The sequence below is a fragment of the Macaca nemestrina genome, chromosome 5, assembly GCF_043159975.1.
Source record: "Macaca nemestrina isolate mMacNem1 chromosome 5, mMacNem.hap1, whole genome shotgun sequence".
NCBI classification, from domain to species: Eukaryota; Metazoa; Chordata; class Mammalia; order Primates; family Cercopithecidae; genus Macaca; species Macaca nemestrina.
In genome coordinates this window covers 70,738,879-70,761,402 of record NC_092129.1, presented here as the reverse complement: position 1 = coordinate 70,761,402, position 22,524 = coordinate 70,738,879, and the positions used below count along the sequence as shown (strand labels likewise).

Sequence of the window (22,524 nt, the reverse complement as noted above, 5' to 3'; positions counted from 1 at the left end):
TATGTGTGTGCGTGCGCGTGTGTCTGACCAGCTGCCCTTCCTTTGGGGAACTTTCCCTCTGTCATTATATGTGGTCCTGGTTGAACAGGTAATCCTAGAGCGTCACCCGACCCCAACCTCACTAACAGTGGTTGGCATGGGATGCAGGCTGGTGAGTGAGTTCATCCACCTGGCTACAGTGATTGGTTCAAGGATAGGTATATGACCTGGAAGAGATGATCAGGCTCTCCAGTAATATTTTTTGCATGGACACTTGGAGACAAGGGGTATCTCTTTTTCTCGGCTCGTGAGGGGTTTTTTCAGTTTTGTTTGTTTGTTTGTTTTGTTCTGATTTTTGCCCAGAATGGTCTCGAACTCCTGAGCTCAAGCATTCCACCCTTCTCAGCCTTCCAAAGTGCTGAGATTACAGGCGTGAGCCATGTGACCACATCAGTTGTAAAAATCATGCAACTGCTTGTGATTATCTCTTCTGGTAGCATAGAGGAACCTATATGTGGAAGGAAAAAGTCCAACATGCAAAGACAAGCAAAATCAAATCAACATGAGAGATGGATAGAAGCAGAAAGAATCCAGACACCAATTCTGAATCCCTGGATCTAACCAAGCTGAAGTTAGTCTATCCCTGAATCTTTCAAGCAAGCCCCCAAAATTCTCCTTTCAGTTTAAGGTAATCTAAATTGGATTACTATAAGCTGCAATCTAGGATGTGAGTGACTGAAACAAAAGAAGATAAAAGTGTAAGCACTGAGAAGGCCAAGGAACTAAAGACATAGGCCGGGTATGGTGGCTCATGTCTGTAATTCCAGCACTTTGGGAGGCCAAGGCAGGTGAATCACAAAGTCAAGAGATCGAGACCATCCTGGCCAACATGGCGAAACTCCATCTCTACTAAAAATACAAAAATTAGCCAGGCATGGTGGCACGTGCCTACAGTCCCAGCTGCTGGGGAGGCTGAGGCAGGAGAATCAATTGAACCCAGGAGGAGGAGGTTGCAGTTAGCCGAGATCACGCCACTGCACTCCAGTCTGGTGACAGACTGAGACTCGGTCTCAAAAAAAATAAAATGAAAAGATATGATGCTGCATGAGTTGGCCTTACAGGCATTAAAGCTACCCAAGATGAAGGCAGCACCCAGTGGGAGTAGTGAAGACACTTATGAACCACTTGCAAAAGTCTTAAGCAGGGAGAATAGATAGGTTTTTAGTAGGTAACCCCAAAGAGGTCTAGAAGAAAGTTATCTGTCTGTCAGCTAGCAGGAGCCTCAAATGAACCATGCTTTTATACAAAGGCAGAGGAATACGGTATGGAAGCACATAGCGGAAAGAGAAGCATACAGACCCCACTTGCTAATGAGAAGCGAAGTGAAGTGGATAAAATCACTACTGCATATGTCCAATAATGTGGATAAAATCACTACTGCATCAACTGGGTGAGACTTTCCAAGCCAAAGGCTGCATAGCCATGAAATGCTTCCCCAGTGAAAATGAGACTCCAATTCTGAGTCGTAAGTATTATCACAGTATCGGTAAAGTAGACTTCTTTAACAGCTCCAGCCTGCCACCCCTGAGCCTTGAATCAATTGCTGTTCATCTGTAAAATAGACCATAAGGTAAAACTGGAGATTTCAGATGGGTCAAGCTTAAATTGTTTTCCCTAATTGAGATAGTTTTATGCATCTATTTACATGTCACAGACAGTGACCAGAATAATCACCTCAGTAGCAAATATCACTGTCACTCAAGTGTATTTGATAGAAGAGTTAGTATTAAATATTTTAAAGCCTTATGTAAAAAGCATATCAAACTAGTGCATTTTATTGGACAACATAAAATATACATGGATATTATAGAAGAACAAAATCTAACCTAAAAATTCAAAGCTGGCCTGCCAACTCTGGAATGATTGCCACAAAGGGAAACCCAACAACCAATTGGCATTTTAACAAAGAAGCAAATGGCTTTATTAAAAGATTTTCAATTTGTCCAAATGAAAAGCAATGTGTATATGAACTGTATACATATACAGAATTTATTTTTCCCATTTCATATACCCTTTTCACTAGAAGTCCCTAAAGATCATATACAAACATATTTCATATTTCTATGTATCTTAAAGATCACTGTAGATCACTTAAAGATCACTAGAGTCACACAGTGGAAATATTATATAAACATGTATTTGGACAAATGGAATGTAATTTCATGTAATAAACAGAAAGTACAGTACTAACCACTATGGATCATTTTTAGTCTCTTACATAAATCCTGATATATGATTAATGATACTAAATCAAAAATGAAAAAAAATATATTTCATGTTTTGAAAATATTATTTAAAATATCTTTGAATAGTGTAGAAAATAAATTTCCCAAGAAAATCAAATTTATTAAAGATTATATTTGGAAAATGAAAACAAAGGGAAAGGACAAAAACAATCTCCACTCTCATACACCCACATCCACCCATAACTGCATTTATGGGTGCATGATTCAGGGTGGAGCAGAGCCACTCAAGCTCTGAGACCCTCCAGAGACCCAGTGAAGTCACTTCCTCCACTCAAGGTGATTTTGGATCCAAAATAGCAGCCACGACTACATCTTTGGAGCATGTGAAAAGGGGTTGGTGGGGAAAACTGCCTGTCCTGCCTCTGGCCAGCCTAGCGACCTCAGTCAGGGCTGCGCAGATGTGTTTACTCACATGCAAAATGCTACTCATACTGTCCGTGCACATAAAGGAGAAAGCCGGGCAGGGATGTCCGCTCCACAAGCAAAGCCTGGTCACTATCCCTCTATGTGGTCTGTCATCCAACCAGTAGGTGTCAAATTCATTTCTTTCTTTTAGATTTTTCCTTTTCTTTCTTTTATCTTTTTTTTTTTTTTTTTGAATCATCCATTCTACATTTATTGGTAGTTTTCCTAAAAGAAGTTCTTCACTATTTTTTCCCATTTTATCACTTATTTTCTGTAGCACTGTGGATTCTCAGATTTTTGGTTATTTAAAGTATAACAATCAGTGCGTTTGTCAAGCTTAAAAAATTAAAAATATTTTAATACAATCTAGGACTGAGTCCGCATTCAAATTTTTACAATTATTGCAAGAATATTTTATGCTCTTTTAAAATTCAAACCAAGATCCAATCTAGTTTCAGCCCTTGCAATTGATTGTTTCAACTCTTTAATTTCTTTTAGTCTAGAAGAAAGAAGCCAATAATTTGCTTATTATGACTTTGACTTTTTTTGTTTTGTTTTTTGAGACAAGGTCTTTCTCTCTCTCTTGCCCAGGTTGGAGTGCAGTGGCACGATCTCGGCTCATTGAAACCTCCGCCTCCTGGGTTCAAGCAATTCTCATGTCTCGGCCTCTTGAGTAGCTGGCATTACAGGCACACGCCACTATACCGAGCTTATTTTTGTATTTTTTGTAGAGATGGGGTTTTGCCATGTTGACCAGGCTGACTTTGACTTTTTGATGACTCACAAACGGTTGGCTGTATATTTTTCATTTTCTCCTAATGTTTGGGTGCACCAGATCTATTTTTTCCCCTTTCCTTTAATTTCATGCTAGAGCTTCTTTTAAGGTCAATAAAAAAAAAAATACATTTTATATGATAGAAATAAGATAAATTGTCCAAAAGAGTAACACATTTTTCTCAGTGAAGAATATGATTCCCTGAAAAACTTGTAAAATAGAAATTTAAATGGAAAACAGAAAGTGACGGGAATTCATAATAAAATCCTGATCTTAAAAAGGTACCATTGCTGTGGGTGTATTGGATATACTGGTGAATAAGACTGTATAGGATTTCTTCATCTTATAAGGTTGGGCTCACAATAAAGCTTTCCACTTTAAAGGACTGAGATCGGCCCTGCTGAAACATTAACAATTACCACCAGATGTAATCTGGCAGCAACAGTTAGAACAGGCAAGTTTCTTACAGGACCTGAGACCTATGTAAGTTTGATCCAAATGAATTAGGTATATTGCTTTTGCTTTTTTGAAGAAATCACATAGTTTACACCTGTAAATCTGTCATTTATGCACATTAACCTTTTTTTTTTTTTTTTTTTTTTTTTTTTTGAGATGTAGTCTCACTCTGTTGCCCAGGCTGGAGTGCAATGGCACAATCTTGGCTCACTGCAGCCTCCGTCTCCTGGGTTCAAGTGCTTTTCCTGCTGAGTAGCTTGGATTACAGGCGCGCACCACCACACCTGACTAATTTTTTGTATTTTTAGTAGAAACAGGGTCTCACCATCTTGGCCAGGCTGGTCTCAAACTTCTGACCTCAAATGATATGCCCTCCTTGGCCTCCCAAAGTGCTGGGATTACAGGCGTGAACCACCGTGCCCAGCCTAGATATTAACTCTTGATGGCAGGGGTATTTTTCTCCCTATATGCAAGCAATTCCCACCAGCATCATAGAGATTCAGGAAAAGCCGAGTCTGTGTAGCAGGAGAAGAGGCATGGTCTTTGAGGCCGGGCCAATGAGTTGTCCATCCTGGTTCCACCACTACTCAACCTCAACCTTGGATAGGCAACTCCATGTCTGAGCCCCAGAAAGGTTGTAAAATAAAAATGTCACAGCTTCTCTACACGGTTATTATGAGAACTAAATTGGCCAGTAAAGCCCCTGACTTAAAATAGATACCCCCCAATGTTAATCTCCCACTCCCATTTCCCAGTCTAACTCATGCAATCTGGTGGAATTCTTCTGGATCCTAAAATGCTAGTAAATGAAATCATAGGCGTTTTTAACGCTGAGCGTTTATCTAAAGCTGACACTTTTGAGATTGTTCTTGCAAGTGATGCATTCTCACTATATCATCAAAGCATAAAATATTCACGAACTGATCAAATCTCAAAGACATGAGGAATCTGTGAAATTGGGAATTGTGTCCCACATCTTATGGCCACCTCTCTCAAGAGACACAGTGTTCAATGAAGAAGTTGTAAATGGCCTTGTGGGTGCCTATCTTGGCCAGCAGTCACATCTTTGAGGCAGACACAGGTAAAAAAGTGATGCTGATGTGAATGGATCAGTCTTTCAAGACACTTGACGATTTCGTAATCAGGAAGAGCAAGGCTGGTCAGGTTCAAGCCTAGCATCTGGGACACCACCTCCCTGAAGTCTGCCAGCTGCAATATCAAACAGAAACTCATTAACTGGGAGAACAAAATGTATCAACTACTGCTGAACCAAATGCAACAAACAAAACACCTGTAGAAAACCCAGGTTTGCATGAGGGAGGGAAATTATCTACCCTCTTCCTAGTTCTCTCACTTATAAAATACCAGATTCCAGATAAGTCCCACAGCTGCCAACCTTCAGAGATTTTACAATCACTTTTCTGATGAGCCAACTGATGTGGTATTGGCTACTAAGTCAAGAATCCAAGTTAAGTAACCATGAATGAGACCCAGACCTCACTAAGTCTTCATTTTCTCATCTTCAGGTTGGGATTAACCATACACCTACCTTGGAGGGCTGTTCTGAAATTCAGATAACATAAAATGGTGACTGTGTGTGCTCTGCATACTAGGAAGGACTAAACAAATGTTGGTGGGGTTGTGTCAATGGATGGTAAACATGCTTTGGGATTTTAGCTGGCTGATAACCTCTTACACTAAAAAAAAAAAAAAAGAAGAACAAATAGCAAGAAAGTATAAGTTAATGAAAACAGGAGGACTTCTAAATTACTATCAAGTCACATCACACAGATTGCCATTTCACAAGCCATATTCCATGGGACTACTCTGGGACTTCTATTTCTCCATTGAAAGAAAAGTAGGGGGCTGGGGACAATGGTTGAAATATGCCTCATACCCCTTCAAATTCTCATAGGCTGGTTTCTGTGGTTCCAGGTTAATGCAAAAGCAGATAAATCAGGGCATCTGGCCAACACCTCATTAAAGGCACCCTCCATGTTAGAAAAGGGATGATCCAACCTGAGTACAGTTACATCCAAGAGAATGCCACCCAAACAGTCCCATCCCAGGCTCATTTACTCTGTAACCTCCTTCCCTTGCAGAGTCCAATTTGGGAATGGTTTTAGTTGTTACAGTTTGAATTTTATGACACCTCAAAATTCTTATGTTGAAATCTAACGACCAATGTGAAGATATTAGGAGGTGGGGCCTTTGGTGGGTGATTAGATCATGAAGGTGGAGCCCTCATGAATAAGATTAGTGCCCTTATAAAAGAGGCCCCGGAGAGCTGCCTTGCTCCTTCCACCACGTGAGGACACAGCAAGAAGGGGCTGACTCTGAACCAGGAAGCTGTGCTCACCAGACACCTTGACCTTGGACTTCTCAGCCTCCAGAACTGTGAGAAAGAGATTTCTGTTATTTATAACCTACCCAGTAGATAGTACTTTGTTACAGCAGCCTGAAAGGACTAAGCTACCAACCTAGTCTCCCTGATGAAAAAGTTTCTCTCAGACTTCCACCCTTTCCAATGCAGCCAAAGCTTTTCATTCCGAAGAAGTTTCCTTTCTGAGAACACTCATTGTGTCGTCTGGCTTTCCCCATCTCTGCCTGACACATGAACCAAAACAGAGGCAGCCAAAGCGAGGGGAAGAAACCTAGGATCAGAGTCCACTCTATGCCCTTTTGAGCTTCAAAAGGAGAAACAGACAAAAGCCAAAAGCAATGGAGGTCAAGCTGCCCGGTACATGTTTCTTTATGCCTGACCTCCTGATGGACTCACTAGATAAAATGCTCCTCCTTGTAGCCAGCAAGCAAATGAGTACTTTTTTATGGCTTACATCTGTGCCTGGTCGGCCATCAAGTCTGGGTGCCACTGTGTGAGATTTGTGGCTGTTTCCTGCGACTGATCTCTGCTACAGATAAGGCTTGCCTCCTGAGGCCGAAGCCCTGGTTAACGTTAAGAGCTCTGTGATGATGCAAACTTCAGAGGTGATCACCTAACATAACAGAAACCTCCCCAGAACCAGAACCTGTTTTTTCACCGAAACCCTTCCGCTGCTTGACTAAGAATGTCTTTTCCTTTCCTACAATTTGTGCCATGAAAATGTGAACAATTTTTCTTAGCGGGGTGAATCATAATGGTTACTTGAATGCCAAAAGATGCTGGAGGGGCAGGTGGATATGTTGAAAAGATATAGAAAGCTTTGTAAATTGCTTTTGAATAAATATGTGACTAGCTCTCGCTTCGGGAGCACATGTGTTAACATTGGAACAATACAGAGAAGATTAGCACAGCCCTCATGAAATGATGAAATACAAATTCATGAAACAGTCCATAGTTTTTAAAAAAGAAATGCATGAATAATTATTAATATCCAGCTCTTGAATTGTCCTGTCATTTCCTAAACAAGGTTTCATCACCAGATTTAGACCCACCTGCTTTTCTCTCTTTTCTGCTTCTTCCAAAGATTTTCTTAGTGTCTTCATTTCACTGGTTACCACTTCTATCATGTTTCTGGCCCTTTCTTTATTCTCCTTAGCCTCATGTTCTGTGGTATCCAGTTCTGACTTGACAGACATGAGCTTTTTCTCAGCTTCCTCCTTCATCTTCTCCAGCTGGTCTCTGGATTTGTTTAGATCTTCAATGGCTTTAGTCTGTTCCAAAGTTTTAATCTAGGAAGTCAAGAGAATGCTGATAACTCCTTTTGTATTTATTTAGGAAAACTGTATAAACATGACATATCAGAAGTCAATGGAATTCGCTTCATACCTTTTTTATGAATAAAGAATGGAGTTCATCTCAAACAGTTACAGATTTTGCTAAGCCTATGTGCTGGATAAACATGTCTTAAGACAGTTACAGCTAAAAACAACATATTAGAGTACACTTATTTGAAAAATCAATGAGATAAAACTGTAGACAGCATAATTCTGGGGTCAGATTTTAAAATTAAGCCTGCTGGTATGTGCACACACATTCTATGAGCTCCATAAGCAAAAGCAGCTTCAACTTTCTGCCCCGACCAACGGGACATTGCTGGTATATAAACATCAGGGAGAGCGAAATGTCCCCTCTTCTAATGCTCTATCCCGTGAGAGCCCCCACCTCAAATCCACCTCAGCAAGTCTTCACAACTGCTGTGAGGAAAATATAGATGGGCAGTTTTTCAGAAGCGTTTCTAACTTTACCAGTGAGTCTGGGAGGTGAACAGCTGTAACTGTGGGGAGGAGTGGTGTCTTCCTCTGAGAAGCTGTCCAAAGATCTTCAAGCCAAAACACACAGTATGCTGGAGGGTGAGGCACATTCTCTGTGTTAGCTTATTGTTTAAGATTAGGCCAGAGTTGCTTACAAAAAGAATTTAAGGCCAGGCGTGGTGGCTCATGCCTGTTATACCAGCATTTTGGGAGGCCGAGGCAGCCAGGTTACCTGAGGTCAGGAGTTCAAGATCAGCCTGGCCAACATGGTGAAACCCCGTCTCTGCTAAAACACACACACACACACACACACACACACACACACACACACACACACACACAAAAGTTAGCCAGGCATGGTGGCAGGCACCTGTAATCCCAGCTACTCAGGAGGTTGAAGCAGGAGAATTGCTTGAACCCAGGAGGCGGAGGTTGCAGTGAGTTAAGATTGTGCAATTGCACTCCAGCCTGGGCAACAGAGTGAGACTCGGTCTCAAAAAAAAAAAAAGAATGAAATTCTGACACATACTACAACATGGATGAGCCTTGAAAACACGCTAAGTGAAATAAGCCAGACACGAAAGGGCTAATATTGTATAATTCCACTTATATGAAGTACAGAGAATAGGCTAATTCATAGAAATTGTATGTAAGATAGAAGTCACCAGGGACTGGGGAAGAGGCGAAATGAGAGCTATTGTCTGATGGGCACAAAGTTTCAGTTTGAGACTATGGAAAGAGTTCTGGAAGTGGATAGTGATAATGGTTGTACAATATTGTAAAAGTACTTAACACCACTGAATTGTATACTTAGTAATGTTAAAGTGATATATATTATGTTATTTTTATTTTAGCACAATAAAAAAAGAATTTGAAGCAACTTCACACAGACACAAATTGTTTTGACTAATCATTAAAAACAATACAAATGAGCTACAATTTAGTATCCACTAGGTTGGCTAAAATAAAAAAGACAGACAATCACAAGTGTTAGCAAGGATGTGAGGAAACTAGAACTCTCATACACTACTGGTGGGAATGTAAAATGGTGTGGCTACTGTGGAAAATAGTTTGCCAGTTTTTAAAATATTAAACATAGAATTACCGCATGACCCAGCAATTCCATTTCTAGGCATATGGGCAAGAGAACTGAAAATTTATGCCCACACACAAACTGTACACAAATGTTCATAGAAGCATTATTCATAATCACCAAAAAGTAGAAACAACCCAAATGCCATCAGCTGGTGAATGGAAGAACAAAATGTAGTATAGCCATACAATGGACTATCATTCAGCAGTAAAAAAGAATAGAGTACTGTGACATGCTATCACATGGGTAAACCTTGAAAACATCATGCTAAGGGAAAGAAGCCAATTGCAAAAAAGAACACATATTCTATTATCCCATTTACATGAAAGATCCAGAAAAGGCCAGGGGCTAGTGGGAGGGCAGAATGGGGAGCAACCATTTATGGGTACAGGGTTTCTCTTGGAGGTGATGAAAATGTTCTGAAACATGATAGTGGTGCCATTTGCTATATGTACATATACTAAAAATCACTAAATTGTACATGTTTTTGAGACAGAGACTTGCTCTGTCACCCAGGCTAGAGTGCAGTGGCACAATCTCAGCTCACTGCAGCCTTTGCTTTCTGGTTTTGAGCAATTCTTGTGCCACAGCTTCCCCAGCAACTGGGATTACAGGTGTGCACTACCATGCCCAGCTAATTTTTGTATTTTTAGTAGAGACATGATTTTGCCATGCTGGCCAGGCTGGTCTTGAACCCCTGGCCTCAAGTGATCCTCTCACCTTAGCCTCCCAAACTGTTGGGAATACAGGTGTGAGCCACTGCACCCGGCCTAAATTGTACACTTTTAAAAAGGGAATTTTATGATATGTCAACTGTATCTTGATAAAGCTGTTATTTGAAAGTGCATTTACAAGGAAGCTCTTTAAAAGGATCAAAATAAACTAACTTGAAATAAATAAATAAACATATCAGTAAGGAATGAATAGACAAAGAGCAAACAAAGACCAGTACAGCTCTGAATTTAGTTCTGCGCTTCCTGACAATTGAGATAAAATGTTCAGGTATATTCTCAAAGAAAAAGCATTATTTCATGTTTTCGTTTCGTGGTTAAATCATTAAAAGAAAAAAAAAAAGTAAGAAAGTAACAGAATAAAAGATACCAAATATTAAGTATTTGCTGTCTTCTTCCTTCCCTCCCAACCCTTCTTTCCTAAGAAGAAAAGATGTTTTATTGATGCATCTACTTTTTTTTTTTTTTTTTGAGATGGAGTCTCCCTCTGTCGCCCAGGCTAGAGTGCAGTGCCATGATCTCCGCTCACTGCAAGCTCTGCCACCTCCCGGGTTAACGCCATTCTCCTGCCTCAGCCTCCCTAGAAGCTAGGACTACAGGCGCCCACCACCACGCCCGGCTAATTTTTGTATTTTCAGTAGAGACAGGGTTTCACCGTGTTCGCCAGGATGGCCTCGATCTCCTGACCTCAGGATCCACCCACCTCGGCCTCCCAAAGTGCTGGGATTACAGGCGTGAGCCACCAGGCCCGGCGCATCTACTTTTATCTAATTGCTTCTAGGGTAGAATTTGGATAAAGGGGGAGATTGTCAGGAAGGCAGCAAGCCAGGGAGGCTAAATTGACCTACATGGTAAAGAGCTGAGAGAGAAGTAGGGAGAAAGATGAAGAATTCTGTGCTAACTAGGCTGCGGGAAAGCCTTCTTGAAGAAACCTAGAATCATGCAAGAGGAAACTGTGAGAAGGCATTGGTGTTGTGCAGCAAGGTAATGAGAGAGAAAGGGGAATGAGAATGTTGCTGCCCCTGATGAATGAAATCTCTTTGTGTTTTTTTACTGATGATAATAAAACTAACAACTGTCATTTAGTTGCTCAACTCCTGATTATGTATTGCTAAAAGGCTTTGAGATGACTGTGACTTACATTGATGACATTTGGAGACTACTGTCACAGATTGAAATCTCTCCCTAGGGTTGGGCTTAGAGTGCATCTTCACTGTGGCTGAGTATCTGAATCATGGCACAAGTGAGCCTGTTCTATACTCTGAAGGCTCTCACTATCCCACTAGAAAGTCTGAGAAATGGGAACAACTGTTCTAAGATTAGGACATGATCTAGAGGAGATGTGACTGCTTGGGATATGGATATCCAGATGGAAAAAAAAAAATCAGATTTATTTATACCATTTTGTGTGACATCACTAAATTGAGGAATCTTGAGTCAAATACCTGCTGAACTCATAAACTAGAAACCAGTTTTGGCCAGGCGCAGTGGCTCACACCTGTAATCCCAGCAATTTGGGAGGCCGAGGCGGGTGGATCACGAGGTCAGGAGTTCGAGACCAGCCTGGCCAAGATAGTGAAACCCCGTCTCTACTAAAAATGCAAAAATTAGCCGGGCGTGGTGGCGGGCACCTGTAATCCCAGCTACTCTGGAGGCTGAGGCAGGAGAATCACTTGAACCCAGGAAGCGGAGGTTGCAGTGAGCAGAGACCACACCATTGCACTCCAGCCTGGGTGACAGAGTGACACTCCATCTCAAAAAAAAAAAAAAAAAAAAAAAAACAGTTTTGACCTATTATAACCCATAGAACTTCTTAAGGCACAAAACTTCTTTTGCTATACTCTGAATGTTTGCGTCCTCCTAAATTCATATGTTGAAATTCTAACCACCACAGTGATGATATTAAGAAGTGGGACCTCTTCTTAATATCAACTTAATATCTTCTTAATAACAACATGGGAAGGTGAGCAGGTTATGAAGGCAGAGCCATCACGAATGGGATTACTGCTTTTATAGAAGAGGCCCCAGAGAGCTGCCTCACCCCTTCCACCATGTAAAGACACAACAAGAAGGCATCACCTATGAACAAGGAAGCATGCTCTCCCCAGACATCAAATCTGCTGGCACCTTGATTTTTAGCTTCCCAGCCTCTAGAACTGTAAGAAATTTCTGTTGTGTATAAGCCACCCCGTTTATGGTATTTTGTTACAGCAGCCTTAATAGACTAAGATAACTTTCTTTCTTTTTTTTTTTTTTCAGATGGGCTTTCACTCTTGTCACCCAGACTGGAGTGCAGTGGTGCAGTCTCAGCTCACTGCAACCTCTGCCTGCTGGGTTCAAGAGATTCTCCTGACTCAGCCTCCAGAGTAGCTGGCACTACAGGTGCCCGCCACCACTCCCAGCTAATTTTTGTATTTTTAGTAGAGACGGGGTTTCACCATGTTGGCCAAGATGTTCTCAATCTCCTGACCTTGTGATCTGGCCGCCTCAACCTCCCAAAGCGCTGAGAGACTAAGACATCTTTCTAGACAGAGAGGAGGTCGATGGCAGACATTCTCAGACAGGTTTGTAGCTATTGACCTGGCTCCATCCAAAGGAGATTAAATCCCTTGGAAATTGGCAGCTTCTATGAAACTTACAATCAAGAAGGCATACGAACAACTGCTGCAGCTTCAGAACTATGCAGAAAATAAAATGTCAACAGCTGGGAGAAAAAATTCTAAGTGAGCAACAGAGCCAATGAAACATATCACCAGTAGAGCAGACACCTGAGACAGGGAAATAGCACCCACTAAGTGCAGGTCTACAGGGGCCGACCTTGCAGACCATTTATGGATCCCAAGTTATCAAAACATTTATTTGATTACGAACTGCATAGTAGATACCAATACATCAGAGCATTGTCTCCATGGTAATGCCTACGTGTGCTGATTGTATTGTGGTCATGTAAAAGAATGCCCTTGTTCTTAAGTGATATGTGGGAAAATATTTGGGGGGTGAAGTGTCATGATGTTTGCTACTTACTCTCACATGCTTTTGCAAAAATAAAACATCTATCTCTCTCTCTCCAGGCAAAATACAGTAATTAGTAAAATATTAACAATCTATGTGAAGGGTAAAAGATTATCCATTATACTATTCCTGCCATTTTCTACAGATTAGAAAGTTTTCAAAACAATTGAATATTTTCAAAACAAGAAGTTGGGAAAGGGAAAGTATTGATCATGGATGCTACTAGTAGAATTTTTTAAATATGTATATATATACACACATACATATTTATAAGTTACATAAGCATATTGCTCAAAATAATATATTCTGTAGACCATTAAACATTTTACAAAATGGGGACATTACATTGATTAAGTAAATATCAATTTTTAAAACAAAGTGATCTCTCTTTAAAACAAAGAAATTCCTTTCACATACAAACTATCTCACTGCTACAAAGAAAATATGTGGCAAATGGTAAATTGCTGGGATTGGTATGTTGAATTTTAAACCTTGTATCTATAAAAGAACAGATATATTCAGCCTGTCTGTTCAGATTGGGAAAACATTTACAGTGGGCTATCTACCAAAGGTGATGGAACACAGCTTGGAGGTCTAGAAGCTCATGAATCAAGTCCTAATGAGAAGAATTTGTTGCCAAGAATCTCTAAAAAATATGAGACTTTATCAGAATCCTCAGGGCTGCCTGAATCTTTGTTCCCAGGAAGCAAGAACAAGTAATGCAGCGCTGAGCCAAGCCACCAGGGCAGAACAGGGAGCCAACAGTGGTGAAGAAAGCCTCAAACCCAACAACAGATTCCTGAGAGTGGAGTGGGCCCAAGTTGGTTTCTTAATCTTCCTAAGGGAACTCCTCAGACCCAGCTCAGAGTTCAGCGAGAGACTGTGCCCCTAATTCTCTTCCAGTGGGACAGAACTGGTCATAAACAAGATTGATGTGCCGCTCAGACTCGAGCAAGGGCAGAGAAGGTTCCAAGTGTGCTTCGCTGTCATAAACACTGTATCTATTGTCTGCTTCCTTAAAGAAAAGAATTTTAAAATCCGGTGAACAATTATCTCATGTTATAAGGGCCAAAGGCCCAGAAAGGGAAGATGACTAAATTTAATTTTTGATGTGTTGGCTTCCTGAGAGGATCTAAATTCTCCAGCTGGAAGGTTTCAGGAAGCTGCACTGAAAACACCACCCAGTAGGAGCCAGGAAGTGAGCACAGGCTCTCTGAATGGGATAGGACGGCAAAGTGGGAGAGTCTTTTGATGGCCCAAATAGATACTGTGTCCCTCTTTGAAAAGGACACAAAAATTTAACTAAGTGGAAAACATCATCAAGATGGCTAACTAAAGGCAACCAACACTCATCTCTACCACAAAGAAGGACCAAAACAACAAATAACCACACATCAAACAGTGTCTAGGGAGGAACACTGGAATTCAGCAAGGAAGTGACAAAGACCTTCTGAGATGCAAAATCTCAGGAGGGCAGCATAGAAAGGAAAACAAAGCAGTCAGCCAGGATCAGCTTGGAGCAAAGAGAGACTTCCCATTGCAGGAAAAAAGGGAAGTGGGAGATCCCCAGCAGTCCACATGCACACCATGGACACCTATAAACTTAGCTACCGGAGACCTCAGCCCTTACAGGACACAAGCCCAGTATAGGCGGCTGCCCGGAGTCCATGTGACCTCATTATTCCAGAGAGGAAACTTATGCTGAGGCAAACTCACTTTCTGAGACTGAAAGTGCATGCTCCCCAGAGCCTGACAGCCACCTACTCATGGCCTTCTGCCATGACCACTGGCAATCCGCCCCCACTTTCAGTGGTAGGACCACCTCATCCCTGCATGTGTCACCAGAGGCCCAAGGACCAGCCTGCCAAGCATCTCCATCCCCAGCAAAGCCACACCACAGCCTCCACAAAACACCACACCCTGAAGTAGTCACAGATACTGCTAACACTGATTACAGCTAAAGAAATCATACAGAGAGTACACAACTGTACCCTCCCAGAACCAAAGCCAAAACACTCTACCCAATCAACAATATAGGCCGTATCTACAGGAAAAAGTCTTTCCCTACCAAAGCGGCTTCATAAAATTGGAAGAAGTGCTTGTTTCAACAGATGTACAGATATAAACATAGGGACACAAGACACATGAAAAAAGCAAGTACACCTCCACAGGAACACAATAAAACTTCAGTAACAAATCTCAAAGAAAAGGACCTCTATGAAATGCTTGACAAAGAATTCAAATAATGATCTTAAGGAAACCCAATGAAATAAAAGAGAACACAGATAATTCAATGATCTGAATAAGAAAGTCAGCAAAGAGATAAATATATTAAAAAAAAAAAAAAAAAAGAACCAAGGTTAAATCTTGGAACTGAAGAATTCAATAAATAAAATTAAAAACACTATTGAGAGCTTCAACAATAGACTAGATCATGCAGAAGAAATCATTTCTAAACCTGAAAACACATCTCTTGAAATAACCCAGCCAAAAAAAGAAAAAATAATGAAGAAACTCTATGTGGCATAGGAGCACCATTAAGTGAACAAATACTTGCATTACTGGAAGTTACAGAAGAAAAAGAGATGGAAAATGCATTAAAGTCCTGTTTAATGAAATACTAGTTGAAAATGTCCCAAATCTTATGAGAGATATGGACAGACAGAGACAGGAAGCTCAAAGATCCCCAAATAGAGTCAGCCTAAAAAGGTCCTCTTTCAGGCACATTAAAGTCTAAAAGTCAAAAGTCAAAGACTAAAAGAGAATTTTAAAAACAGCAAAAGAAAAGCATAAAGTCACATAGAAGTGAATTTCCATCAGATTAACAGTGGATTTCTCAAGAGAAATGTTACAGGTTAGGAGAAAATGGGAGTCAAAGCGCTAAAAGGAAAAAAAATGCCTATCAACAATACACAGCCAACAAAGTTATGCTTCAAACAAGAAAGAGAAACAAGTTTTTCCCAGACAAGTGCAAACTGAGGGAACTCATCACCATTAGACAAGTCCAAGAAGAAATGTTTAAAAGTCCTACATCTAGAAGCAAAAAGATTATATTTACCAGAATGAAAACACATGAAAGTTAAAACTCACTATTAAAGCAGATACACAAATGGGAAAGAGAAAGGCATCAAATGTTATCACTACAAAAATCACCAAACTGCAAACTGCAAAGATAAACAATAAGAGAGGAAAAAAGGAATAAATTATATATTAAAAAAACAGAAAACAATTACCAAAATGAAAGGCCTAAGTCCTCACTTACGAATAGCAACCTTGAATGTAAATGGTTTAAATTTCTCAATTAAAAAATATTGACTGAAAATACATTTATGTCCAAGGTCAACCCCTGTAGACCCACTTAGTAGGGGGCATTTTTCTGTCTTGAGTACCTGCTCTACTGATGCCATCACAAACAAACAAAATGGTTATAACAAGTTCTTACTTATCAGTAATAACATTGAATGTAAATGGTCTAAGCTCTCCAATTAGTGGCTAAATGGATTTTTTAAAAAACTCAACTATATGCTGCCTATAAGAAATTCACTTCACCTATAAAGACACACATAGACGGAATGTGAAGAGATGGAAAAAGATAATTTAGGCAAACAAAAGCCAAAATCAAGCAGAACTAGCTATACTTACAGAAAACAAGCTAGATGTTAAGTAAGCAAAAGATGAAAATGGTGATTATATAAGGATAAAAAGAACAATTCAACAAGAGGATGTAACACTTGTAAATATATATGTATCCAACACATCCAGATACATAAAGCAAATATTGTTAGAGATAATGAGAGATAAATTCCATTATAAAAATAGTTGAGGTCTTCAACACCTCACACTTGGTATTGGACAGATCCTGTAGACAGAAAATCAACAAAGAAGCCTTGGACATAAACTATACTATGGAACAATTTGACCTAATAAACATTTACAGAATATTTCATTCAACTACTGCAAAATACATGCTCTTTTCATCAGCACATGGAACATTCTCCAGGATAAACCATACGTTAGACCACAAAACAAGTCTCAACAAATTTTTTAAAAATAGAAATCACATCAAGTATCTTTTAAGACCACAGTGGACTAAAATGAGAAATCAATCACAAGGGAAACTTTGGAAATTCTACAGATACATGGAAATTAAACAACATGCACCTGAATGACAAATGTGGTCAAGGAAGAAATTAAGAAGAAAATCCAAAAAATTCTTGAAACAAATGAAAATAGAAGCACAACATACTAAAACCGGTGAAATACAGCAAAAGCAATACTAAGAGAAAAGTTTATAGCAATAAATGCCTACATCAAAAAGATAAAAATGTTTTTTGTTTCAAAATGGTGGCATAGGCCAGATGCAGTGACTTACACCTATAATCCCAACAACTTGGGCAGCACAGGTGAGTGGATCACCTGAGGCCAGGAGTTCGAGACCATGCTGGCCAAAATGCTGAAACCCCATCTCTACTAAAAATACAGAAGTTAGCCCGGGGTGATGGCACATGCCTGTAATCCCAGCTACTTGGGAGGCTGAGGCAGGAGAACCACTTGAACCCAGGAGGCAGAGGTTGCAGTGAGCCGAGATCACGCCATTGCACTCCCACCTGGGCAACAGAGTGAGACTCTGTCTCAAAAAAAAAAAAAAAAAAAACTGCGGCATAGAAGCAAGCTGGTGGCACTGCTCCCCCAAACCCCAAGATACACAAAAACAAAAACAAATATACAGCACCAAGATTATCACCAGCAATAGCCCAGAACTCAAATATAAGGATGAGACAGTTCCTGGAGCCAGAGAGAAGTGAAAAAACTCTAAGCAGAGAGTGAGAAAATCAGACTTCCATAGCCACAATGCCTCTCCCCACAGTCTTCCCAGCACCACAAGGATAGGAAACCTTCCCAGACTCATGATTTCTACAATGGAAAAAGTAAGATCGAGGTGAACAACCAACTTCCCCAACATCTTAAGTTCCCTAGTAAGAGGCCAGTTCCTGCCTCAACCCACAGAAAGCATCTACTTTGAGTAGCTGAAGGGAAAAATATATCTGAGGACAGCCAGAGACAAACAGGGGAGACAGCTCTTTAACTTGACCAAAGGAAATGCCAAAACAGAGTGGCATCTTGTTCAGCAGGACCACACTGTAGGACGTATGTTCCATACATCTCCTAGGCACGAACTCTAGCTAGCCTCCCACACTGCCAGAATATCCCCTTTGGGACATTTCCCATTTGGGACAGGCAACGCTCCAATCATTTACGGAAGCTGAGGCAAACACAGGCTTGAGGCATCATCAATCTATGTATCAATACTATTCTACCATAATAAAGCATGAAATCCTGTCATTCACAGCAACGTGGATGAGTCTAGAGGATGTTATGTAAAGTGAAATAAGCCAGGCACAGAAAGAGAAATACTACATATTCTCACTCATATGTAAAAGCTAAAAAAGTTGAGTGCATAGATGCAGAGAGTAGAATTGTGGTTACTAGAGGCTCGGAAGGGTGGGGCAGGGTTTAGGGAAAGGTTGATTAATGGATACAGAATTACAGCTGGATAAAAGGAATACGTTTTAGCATTCTAAAGCACTATAGGGTGATTCTAGTTAACAATTTATTGTACATTTTCAAATAGCTAGAAGAGAATATTTTGAATGTTTCCAACAAAAATAAATGATAAATATTTGAGGCGATGGATACACTAATTACCTTGATTTCTTCATTATACATCGTATACATGCATCAAAATATCACTCCATATCCCAAAAATATGTACAGTTGTTATATGCCAACTAAAAATGAAAGAAAAAGGTGTAACTAAGCAGGAATGTAGCAGAAATCAAAGATGGATGTTCAGCACTTCAACCCCTTACCTACCACAGGAGTGTGTGTCAAAATCAGGGTAATTAGCTTTATTCATCACCTCAAACATTTACCATTTCTTTGTGTTGGAAACATTCAAAATCCTCTTTTCTAGCTATTTGAAGATACACAATAAAGTATTGTTAACTATAGTCATCCTATACTGTTATAGAACAGCTGTAATTTTGTAGCCGTTAACCAAGGAACCTTTCTCAGTTCCTAATAAGGACACACCCTTCCATTCCTTCACCATCTGACCCCTAGGAGCATGCCTCTTGCTGGAGATCTGCTTGCTGTACACGTTCAGAAGTGGGAAGAGCTCAAAGCAGTCCCAGAAATCCAGTGGATCTACATCATCAGAGCTGAGTACGAGATGGGAGCTCAGGGGGAAAAAATTAAGGAAGGCTATACTCATTGGGTTGGAGAAAGTTCTGGAGTGGGGAAGGAATGTGGGGAGAGGCTGTCTTGTCTGGGAGATATAAAGAGAGTTAGAAAGTTGGAGAGAACTTCACAGGTGGCTGAAGAACGTTAATCCCTTTTGGGGTTTCCTTGAAAGATGGCAATGAAGAGAATGAGCTTTCCACTAGTTTTTGGTTGTCTGACTGCTGATCTTTGGCCACAGCTCCCTACTAAGGTTGGGCCACATGATATAGGCTGATAGCTGATGGCTCTCCACCAAATAGCTATTCTTACTTTCTTTCTTACTGTACAGAATAAAGACCCATTTCTCAGACTGACTTCACTTACATGAGGTCCAGGGACTAAGTTGGACCTCATTTCTGGCCAATGGAGACATAAGAAGTGCTGTATCATTCCTGGAAAGCAGCACACAAGGTGTCCTTCCACTGTTCCTCCTTTCTGATGACTACAGTGAAGCTGGAGCCCCAGCAGCTAGCTTGGCCTAGAAGATGGCATTGAGGACTAAAGCTATTGCTAGGATACTGAAGCAGAAGGTTGAAAACTGAGGTTGCCGGGTGCTTCTTTCCAGTGAGAAGGGAGTAAACGCCTCTCCTCTCTAAGCCACTGATATTACGGGGTGTTTCAGTATATTGAGCTGAAACTAATGATAACAGATACAGGCCCTAAAGCACCTAGCATGATGTGAATTATGCAAAGCACTTTCTTCATCCTCTGCCATTCTGCCACATGATTTCAGTACTTGGCATTTGGATTTGTGTATAAAGCTATATTTGTGCCAATGAGTAGTTATCCTGGGCTAAAGAGAAAAGGGTAAAGGCAGAGTTAACATATAAATGTGTTCATGCAAAGTGAAGGCCAAACTATGTCATGGCATAGGCACAAATCAAGTATCTGCAGTATTAAAATAAAACACATGGTACAATAACTCCTATACCCTTAGGGAAAATAAACTTTAGACATGCCAAACTCAAAAGAACTTGTATCATGAGCAGTTGGTACCACACATTCTTATTAATGGATGTATTAGCCCATTTTCACATGCTATAAAGAAATACCTGACTGGGCACAGTGGCTCATGCCTGTAATCCCAGCACTTTGGGAGGCCGAGGCAGGTGGATCACCTGAAGTCAGGAGTTCACAACCAGCCTGGCCAACATGGTGAAACCCCATCTCTACTAAAAATACAAAAAATTAGCCAGGCATGATGGCACACACCTGTAATCCCAACTACTCAGGAGGCTGAGGCAGGAGAATCACTTGAACCCGGGAGGCAGAGGTTGCAGTGAGCCGAGATCGCACATTGCACTCCAGCCTGAGTGACAGAGCAAAACTCCATCTTAAAAAAAAGAAAAAGAAAAAAGAAATACCCGAGACTGGGTAATTTATAATGGAAATAAATGTAATTGACTCACAGTTCTGCATCGCTGAGGAGACCTCAGGAAACTTACAGTCATGGTGGAAGGGGAAGCAGGCATGTCTTACATAGTGGCAGCAAGAGTGACAGCATGTGAAGAAGGAACTGTCAAACACTTATAAAACAATCAAATCTCATGAGAACTCACTCACTATCATGAGAACAACATGGGGAAAACCACTCCTGTGATCCAATCACCTCCCTCCCTCAACACATGGGGATTACAATTCAAGATGACATTTGGGTAGGGACACAGAGCCAAACCATATCAATGGTAATTTTAGTAAAATAATCTATCACATAGAATTAATATCCCTAATTTTTCAAATTCTATTTTATCCTTTGTTTTGATTTCTAAACTGGTATGGATTTCATAATATTAAGAAATATAATAAGATTAAGAAATTTCTATATAGTTTTAAGTTTGTACACATGTAAATAATATTATAATAAAATTATTTTAACTCAACACAGGTAGAGAAATTCATGAAAAAACATTTTTCTTGCAAAAAGGATTTCTGTAATACTTATGTTTGACTGCCAAATTAAAATGTAATAGTATCTGGAAAGGTCTACTTTTTCTTGGTCTAGAATTCAGGAGTAAATTTACAGCATGGATCTTAAAACAGAAGATTTGTATAACCTAGGCATCAAGGTCTTCAATCATGGTTTTGAAACAGACATAGAAATGAGTACAGGCCGGGCGCGGTGTCACCCCTGTTATCCCAGCACTTTGGGAGGCCGAGGCAGGCAGATCACGAGGTCAGGAGATCGAGACCATCCTGGCTAACATGGTGAAACCCCGTCTCTACTAAAAATACAAAAAATACAAAAAATTAGCCAGATGTGGTGGTGGGCACCTGTAGTCCCAGCTACTCAGGAGGCTGAGGCAGGAGAATGGCGTGAACCCAGGAGGTGGAGCTTGCAGTGAGCCGAGATAGCACCACTGCACTCCAGCCTGGGCAAAAGAGTGAGACTCTGTCTCAAAAAAAAAAAGAAAGAAAGAAACAAGTACAAAAGCTTTCACCCAAATGTTCATAGCAGCCTTGTTCAGAATAGCCAAAAGTGGAAACAATCTAAATGCTCATCAAATGCTGAACGGACAACCAAAATGTGGTATATCCACACAATGAAATATTCCTCATCCATAAAAAGCAATTATGATGGTTAATTTTATGTATCAATTTGGCTGGGCAATCATGCCCAGATATTTGGTCAAATATTTAATGGATAGACTTTGCATAAAGCAGAGTGCCCTCCAAAATGTGGGTAAGCTTCATCCAATCAGTTGAAGGCATAAGCAGAATGAGACAATGAGCTTCCCTGAACACAAGGAAAACCTGCCAGCCTTCATATTTTTACTACCACATTAGCTCTACCTAGGTCTCCAGTCTGTCAGCCCATCCTGCTAGTCTCCATAATTGTGTGAGCCAATTCTTTAAAATAAATCTCTCCATGTAGACAGATAGATGATTGATTGATTGATGTAGATATTTATATTAGATATTTATATCTACATATATCTGTCTGCATACACACAAACACACATACACACACACACACCTCCTATTGCTTCTGTTTTTCTGGAGAACCCTGACCAATACAGGAATGAAGTACTGATCCATGGTACAACATGGGATGAACCTTGAAAATATTAAGTATACTCATACTAAGTAAAAGAAGTGATATGGTTTGGCTGTGTCACCACCCAAATCCCATCTTGAATTGTAGCTCCCATAATTCCCATATGTTGTGGGAGGGACCCAGTTGGAGATAACTGAATCATGGGGGTGGTTTCCCCCATGCTTTTCTCATGACAGTGTATAAGTCTCACAAGATCTGATGGTTTTATAAGGGAAAACCCCTGTCACTTGGCTCTC

The 22,524-nt window shown here is 40.4% G+C and overlaps 1 protein-coding gene and 1 non-coding gene across 3 annotated transcripts in view; one reads left to right on the top strand and one right to left on the bottom strand.

Annotated features, from left to right (window-relative positions):
• Positions 1-1,938: 1,938 nt before the first annotated feature.
• LOC105489040 (coiled-coil domain containing 170) overlaps positions 1,939-22,524 on the bottom strand; it is a 137,393-nt gene continuing 116,807 nt past the window's right edge. For both annotated transcript variants that reach the window (XM_011753619.2, XM_011753621.2), the window contains exons 9-10: positions 7,357-7,593; positions 1,939-5,130 (exon numbers count right to left, since the gene is read on the bottom strand). In XM_011753619.2, the coding sequence (XP_011751921.2) occupies positions 4,930-5,130; positions 7,357-7,593 (438 nt within the window). In that variant the 3' untranslated portion in view covers positions 1,939-4,929. The remainder of the gene's footprint in view (positions 5,131-7,356; positions 7,594-22,524) is intronic.
• Positions 7,157-7,263, top strand: LOC112427930 (U6 spliceosomal RNA). Its single transcript, XR_003019713.1, has one exon. It is a non-coding gene; the product is annotated as a U6 spliceosomal RNA (small nuclear RNA).